The 8,045-nt window shown below is 51.0% G+C and overlaps 1 protein-coding gene across 1 annotated transcript; it reads left to right on the forward strand.

Annotated features, from left to right (window-relative positions):
• Positions 1 to 324, forward strand: LOC306952508 (uncharacterized protein; the record flags this gene model as incomplete). Its single annotated transcript, XM_079543219.1, has 1 exon — positions 1 to 324. The coding sequence occupies one exon, from the start codon at positions 1 to 3 to the stop codon at positions 322 to 324; it is 324 nt and encodes a 107-aa protein (XP_079399345.1).
• Between the last annotated feature and the right edge of the window lie 7,721 nt (positions 325 to 8,045).

The raw sequence follows: 8,045 nt of genomic DNA on the forward strand, positions 1-8,045 counted from the left end.
ATGAGGCTCAGGATGATTTCGGCTGCCTCCGTCCTCGTGCTGCTCTTCCTGCCTTCGGAGAGCTGCTCCCCGCTGCAGCCCCGCTGGGAGCCGGCCGCCCCGCGCCCCCCCCACGGACTGTGCCGACCGCGGGGGGCAGCGCCCGGCCCGGACCCCCCCCGAACCCCGCGTGCGCTGCAGGCAGGGAAGAGACGAGAAGGGAAACCCAACTCTCTCGACCTCACCTTCCACCTTTTGCGCGAGTTTCTCGAGATGTCCCGGGAGGAGAGACTGGCGCAGAAGGCGCTCAGCAATAAGCTGCTGCTGCAGAGTATAGGGAAGTGACGGGAGGGGTCCCGACGGACGGAGGGGACGAAGCCCGGAGCAGCGAAGCGGGGACCCCCCCCCACCCCACCCCACCTCCCTCGGAACCCCCCCCACCCCGCGCGGTGCTCCCGCTGCTGCTGCTGCGCATTAAAGTCTCCCTCGCACCTGCCCCGCTGCGCTGCTGCCCCGCGCTGTGGCGGCGTCGCCTTTCCGTGGGGGGGGGGATGGAGGGGGGAGGGCTTTCCCTGGGTCCCAAAACACCCGGGCGTGCGCGGGGGGCAAAGGCGATTCCCAGGGCAGGAGTGGGGAACGGGACGGGATGGAAGAATCTCACCCTACACTGGGGACCGAGACCACCCCAGCCCCATGGTGCCAAGTGCTCCCTCAGACCCAAATTTTGGATGCCCACATGTGCTCCAATCTCGCTCCCTAGAGCGCCACTCACCCATTCGTGCTGCAGGAACGAACGTGGGGTGTGGGGGGGGGGGGGGGGGAGGGGTGGGGGGGTGCCTCTGCACAACCCCTGTGCGTGGGTCCAGCAGCAGAGCTTGCAAATTTCACCCAAAAAATGGAAGTGTCCCCACTGGGCGGTGCTGGGGATGGGGAAAAGGACTTGAGGGGCTCGGTGGGCACTGCAGTAGGCATCCATGGGACAGGGGGCACTGAAACGTGTGGGCACACGGACCCAGCTCCAGCTGCTGAAAGGGCTGCGGGCACCACTGAGCCCCCAGCATTGCGCTCTCGCTGATCTCAAAGCAATTTCTGCCTCTTGGGGTCACAGACGTGGAGAGGGGAGAGGGGAGATGAGCCGGGGTTTGGGGCGCATCAGAATGGGGCTGAGCACCTGAACCCTGCACCAAGGTGGGGTTCTGCATGGGAACAGGTGGGATCTCTGGGAGACAACGAGGGAAGGGTGCTTGGGGATGAGGGCAGAAATGAAAAGCTCAGGTGATGAGCTGTGAGGAACACACAGGTAACAGCTCAACCCGTCCTTCCTTCAAAGCAGCCAAAGCAGGGCTGCGTGCAGCTGTGACTGCTCTGTGCCCACGCTCCACACTGCATGGTGTTTCCCAGCCCATGGGGTCCATGGGAGCAGCGGGCCACGGCGGGCAGCCCTGCACAGCCCAGGGGTGGTGGGAGCCCACCCTGCAGGAGGGCTGCTGCTCAGCACCGAGGTTTGTGCTGAACAGAGCTCTGAGCATCACGCACAGCTGCAATAACGCACAGCTGCGACAGCCGCCCCAAAGCCATGAGCAAAGAGGCCAAATCTCAAAGGGGAAACGGTCGACCCAAAAGAACCAGAGCCCCCTGATAGAAAGCAATTTTAAACGCGCTCCCAGACCCCACGCTGCTGAGCTTCTGCTCCCCTCACCCCCCAAATAACCCCAGCACTCACGTCCAGCTGCCTTTTGGAGGCTGGGTGGGTTCATTTCCACAGGGCTGGAGGGCAGGATGGGAAGGATGCTCTGTGGGATCCTTCCCCCATTCAGCACATTGTCCAGGGGCAGAGCTGCGGTTGCCCACTTTGAAACAGGAAATAAAGAAGCGATCCTCCAGAATCGGGCAGTTGGTTAAAAAAAAAAGAACAGCAAACACATTAAAAAAAAACCAAAACCAAACCAAACCAAAACCAGCTACGGTTGCAAAGAAGGTGTTTGCAGGAAGCACTCACCCGGAATGCACCAACAGCCCTTTGCTGCAGCACGCAGCGCTGGTAGCAGGGTGAGCACACGCACAGGGTGCACACAGTGCCCCACACAGCTCTGAACTCCCATCTCAGGAGCACAGAAATATCCCAGCAAACTTCACATAGGCAACTGAGCATCCATGCAACACCTACAGAGCAGCCCTCCTCCCATGCTGCCATCAATTCAGGATCCCAGATACAGAAAAGAACAAAGCCCACACGTAATTCTGCATTGAAAACATTTATTTTACAACAGTGGTTTCAGATAACTTAGCAATCTTTATTTTAGTTTCTATCTGGACATACGATACACAAATTACCATGCTAAAACATAAAATAATTCCTTCTGCTGTAACTGCAGGTATGTACAGGAGCTCAGTAGTATCCAGTGTTACAATCCACGAGGTTCCGACAGCCACATCTACTTACATACAATTCAAAGTATGGTCCTTTAGTAACATAACAAAATATATATATGTCTTTATTATAATTGCTTCTCAGATGCATTTATACTTTGTGGGGGGGGTTTTTTGTAGTTTTTTTTTTTTATTTTGTATTTTTTTTTACAGTCTTTTTTCCTTCGCTTTCGGCCACTGGTTCCCCCCCACCCCACAAGCAGCCCCCACACACCCCCCCCCCTGCACCCAGCTGTGCCTCTGCACAGATCACCACCTAGCTTCAGTTTTATGCTGTGCAACAGCTCCAAGTCCTTCAAATCCCACCTGTGAGCACTACAGACTGAGCCCACAGACCGCGCTGTGCCAACACTCACGTCTCCATGCACCCCAACAAAGAGGGAAGGCTGCCAGGGTGGAAGGCTGCTTTTCCCTCTCCAAGCAGGCAGCTCTCCCATTTGTACCACCTGTTTATTTATACAACAGGAGCCTTCCATCGCTTCCCCCCATCAGTCACAGATCCCATCTGGTTTTCCCTGCAGCTGAAAGGTGGAAGCACAGCTCCGGACGCACAGAACCTGTCTGTCTGTGAGAAGGACTTGGGGCCAAATTCAGTGTTTTACCATCACAGAAAAACAGCAGCAAGGCCTGGGTGCACACCTGGTGTATAAACATGTACATATGTGCATATATACATACATACACACACGATGCTGCAATCCAAAACCTACAGCACAGCTTTGTGAGCCGACTCGCACTTTGTGAGTACGACGCACTGACAACTGGAAGAGGAAAGAACCCGGTGCAGTTACCTCCAGAGATGGATCTCTCAACCGCTTTTCAAACACCCCACACACCAGCAGCACGAGCCAAAGCTCTTCCAGTGTCGCCCCTGGGTTTCAGCTCCTTCCTTACAGCAAAGCCAGAATGGTGAAGCCCAGCTCCTGTCAAGCAGGCCGGGGCTGAGGGACGTTGGCAGAGCTCAGATGTCGCCCCGTTTGGAAGCCATCGCTGTACAGCACGGTAAGCAACTGCTACAGACCACGAGAACACACCCACATTGCTGGTGGTGGGGGAAAGAGAGCAGAGAAGACAACAGCACTCAAAGAAGAATGGCCATGTTATAGAAGAGCTTCCTCTACACGTGTACATATACATAAAACCACCAGAAGTCGCCAGCGTCTATCCTTGAAACAAGGAAATCCACTGCTCATGTTAACGTTGGCATCTTATTTTCAAACACAAGTTTGTCTTCCACATGTATGGCATTTGGCCTGTGCAAACATAAAAGACAGACAGCTTCCCCAGCAGTTCCCTCTGGCACAGAACACATCCTTCTGGAATGCAAGGAGCATTTCGGTCCCAGCACTGAAGCTCTGAGCACAGCGCATGGAGCAGAACAGGTCCTGCAGGACTTGGGCACTGACAACTCCTGCTGCTGTGTCAGCTAAGAGTTACACTTCTTCCAGGGCATTATAAGCAGCTGTTGGTGTAGCAGAACACTACTAGATGATTTCCACTACAATACAGAGAAGCAGCACCAAACGAGGAAGCAAGTTAAGCTTACACCAACCTTACACTGCACACAGTGGCACTGGGGTTACGTACCAGCGCTCAGATTCTAGGATTAACGCACAGAGACAGCATCTGGAATTAAGAACACGAGGCAGGGGCTGCCCAGTGCCACCAGTCCTGAACCTCCTGTTCAACATCACGTCCAGTTGCAGCGAGTGGGGAGAACCGCAGCACCGACACGTCCTAAAGGAGCCCGAAATGCCAGTGACACCAAAGGGCACCGGAGAGACCGTGGGCACCAAGTACGTGAGAACAGAGCAGCTCTCCTGGAGCCCAGTGCTCTGAGACACAGCCTGAAGAAGCACGCGTGGGTCCCTCTACACCACAAGACTTTAAGAATGGGACAGGAATGTATTTTCTGCCAGGCTCCCACCTGTGGACACCCCCGTGTGCATTTATAGGCTCCGACACAGAGGGCTGGGAGAAGCCACCCATCCCACAGCACTGCTGCAGGGCAGCTGCTCACACCTCCTCCACACGGCTGCAGGCTGTGTGCAGCCCGGCCCTGCCCAGCATCACACATTACCAACACGATGAGCACTAATATCTAAAGCAGTTTAAAAATATTACAAATTTAAAAATAAGACTAAAAAGGGAACGTGGCTAGAAAACATCACTGCGTGGTATCAGCAGAAATCTACACCGGATCGGACACCACTGAGGTTCACTTCAGTTTATATACAGATAAATAATTCAGAATATCCTACATACGTCACTAACTCAATGAAATTGGCATCTAATGCCCTTTGTTTGCTTCAAGTGAGAGTGCAGCTGGGCATCCCCAGCCAGAGCAGCAGCTCCTTCTCCTCCTGGGCCCTGCAGCCTTGCAGAGGGGCTCCTGGGGGCCGTCCTGCACGAGGAGGAGCCGCAGGGCAGTGCCAGGAAAAGTGCTGCCAAGCGGTTCTGTGCACTGGGAGGAGGTTGGGCTGCTGACACGGAGGTCTCAGGCAACTCATAAAACAAAACAAACGACAAACTAACAGGAATGCGACCTACAACAACAACAGAAATCGAAGCTCAAGTTTTAATTCTGGCAACAGGCTGAGCAGAGAGTGGCAGCGCTCAGGTGGAGCTTTGGAAGGAACCATCCTGTGTCCGAGCAGTGAGCAGGGCTTGGTGCCCGCCAGGCTCTGCTGCTTTGCAGCTGGTAGCTCCACCAGCCCACACCCCGAGCCACACCACATTTGTTCACCATTATTTCCAGCACAACTTTGTCTTCACTGGGATTAACTTTTGGCCATTTTGAAGTGCAACTCACGTTAGAGCCCAGGATGCTCTTATATCTTATCTACAGCAACACAACCAAGCAGGCATTCACCCATCCCTTATACAGTTCAGGAAGAAGTGCATTAATAACTTTAAACTCAGAGGGTAACGTGGGCAAACAAACCATTTCAAAAGAATCACTTACAAATGTGTTTCCTCCTCATTCCCCTGCGCAGCTCCCCTTGGAGCACCCAGCACATCATGCTGGCACTAACAGGACAGGCCTCACTTGCCGTTCACACACCACCCACAGAACAGCTGAAAGGAAGGCAGCAGCTCTTACAGAACTCCAACAGCCCCTTATCCTGGGTATCACCTTTTTCAAGCAGTGCAAAACACGGACAAAGGTGTCACCTCAGCCTCCACACGGCAGCTCTGCTGTCAGCAGTCCCACACAGCTGGTCTGTGCTGCACACCTGGATGGACACAGGGAGCATTACACACAGAAAGCAGGGTTAACTTCCTCCTGCTCTTCCTACCCACCCAACCTCACCAACACGCTCATTTACACGGCCTCAAAGCACTGCCAGCTCTGTTACCAACAACATGAAGTGACCCACGCAGCCTCTAAGGGCAATTTTAGCCAGCCAGCTCTGAGGGAGGAAGCCTGCAGATGGCTGTGCAGCTCAACATCGAGATGTGGCACCAGGCAAAGCCTACAAGGACAGCCAACGTGATGCTATTCAAGCTTTAAAACTGCTTTTCTTTTTAAGGGGTCAAACAAAAGCTTTAATTAAATAATGACCTCGAGCCAAATAATGCACTGCTGTCCTCAAGGCCACCCAAGAGAGAGATTCTGAGTTAGAAGCATCTTCCAGTAATCCACAGCATTTCAGGACAGAAGGACTACCAGCAAGGAAGGAATCACTAACAAGTGTGCTGCTTCAATCTAGTCAGTAAATTAGGAGTGTTTGGAATCTTTGGAACCTGACGTGGCACCAAAAGCATCCCTATCTGCAGCAGGCTGACAGGCAGGCAATAAATGTGCTGGTACCCAAGGCACACACCTCACAGTGCTCGTGTGCCTTCGTGTCACACTTGCTGTGCCCTACCATGTGCAGCTCATGCAGAGATGGAATGAAAATCTGTTCAGGATGGTTTTCTGGCAGCAGATCCCCCCCTCGATTCCTGGCTGTTTCCTACAGACTGACAGAGCTCTTTGCCCCCCTTCCCAAGTAACACCTGTATCTTGTAAAAGAGCAGCATGAAAGACCTCAAATGAAACCTGGGATGGAAGGCTGTGAAAAGCCTCTCCACAGAGACAGGTGACCAACAGGGGAGGGGAGATGGAGGTACAAAGGACAGGAGAGGCATTGTGATAGAAAACAGGTAGACGTGATCAAGGTAAGGAGAAGACAATTAACTGCTAATCATGCCATGTGTAAGCTTACGAGTTGCTGCTCCAGATCCCGACCCCGTATCATTCAAACCAAGGTTATTAATAACAAAATATGCCAGCAATTCAGCAGCTAAAATGCCTATTTAACAGTTAAATCCCAATGAACAGCTGTTTCAAAAGCAGTATTCAAACACGATTTGGCTTCAAAATAGCTCAGGAAACTTTTCAATCGTTTCCCCACCGTTGATTCTGAGGGAAAGAACAACACTGGTGTAAACAAGTCTAAAGGTAAGACAATGTGCAAATCATACAATAGCAACATAAAAAGTGTTTTGTTCTTAAAAAGCCATTTCAGTACGCCACAGAGATGCTCATGAGAAAATTAAAGGGCTAACATACTACAACAACTTTAAAGAACAACACAGGACACCCCACCTGTCTATCAGTATCTCAGATTGTTAGACAATAATTAAAAACACAGCAATTATTGACATTTATGCTGTCACCTGCTGCCTGTGTTCTATTCACCTGCTAGTGAAAACCAATTAACCAGTTCCACTTTAAGATTCTCACGCATTCAAAGAAGCTGCACTATTTGGTCTGTAGCATTTCAGGAAAAGGACTGAACTCAAACCAGAACAGCATTGTGCTTGAAGTCCCACTGTCACCACCACCAAACCCATTCACAGCTGCCTTTGTGACAAACCACGTTTTGTGGTCACACCATCACTGCAGATAACCCTCGTGCAGAAAGAGCTGCTGATCAGTTTAATGGTTCCAAGAAACTCTCCCTCCTTGTTTCTCAAGGTGCATTCATTGAAGCTGTAAACCAGCATTAAAAGAGAATTCTAGCTCTGCAGGACTGGCATTTTTTGGTTCTTGGCTTTGTAAACTTGCTTAGGTAGCAATGCAGAAATAGAAGAAGGAATAGGAGAATTGGCTTGTTGCACCCAAATACAAATCATGGACTTTCTTTTCAGGGTCTTTGACAGCTTGGCTGTATGAAAGTATGGTGGCTCCTGTGAAACTTGAAGTCTCATTTTAGGCCAGTACCACTGCTTAAAATGCAGAATGTCTCCATCACACATACTGGGACAACTCAATACATTACACCACAGACATTTAACAGAACTCCATACATGCTATTAAAAAAAAAAAAAAAGAAAAAAAAGAGAAGAAAACAACCAAAAAAAAAAAAAAAAAAAGGAAGAGAAAGGAAACATCAGACCGTAGCTAAACTGCTTTACATACTGCATGCTACAGCACTTCAGGTATCATGGAGATACGACACTGAAAGGTGACAAAAGGCTGAAGGGATTACAAAATACTTTCAGCAGGTTGGAAAGCTGCCTTCTAACTGTGGCAGAATTTTTCCCCCTCCCCATTCTCTACTTCTAATGTTCATGATTCTAGTGTTGAGTTGGCCATGTATTTTTTTTTTTTTTTTAATCCATTCTAATTACAGTGTTTCCTTAAC

Source organism: Tetrao urogallus, assembly GCF_951394365.1.
Source record: "Tetrao urogallus genome assembly, chromosome: 16".
NCBI classification, from domain to species: Eukaryota; Metazoa; Chordata; class Aves; order Galliformes; family Phasianidae; genus Tetrao; species Tetrao urogallus.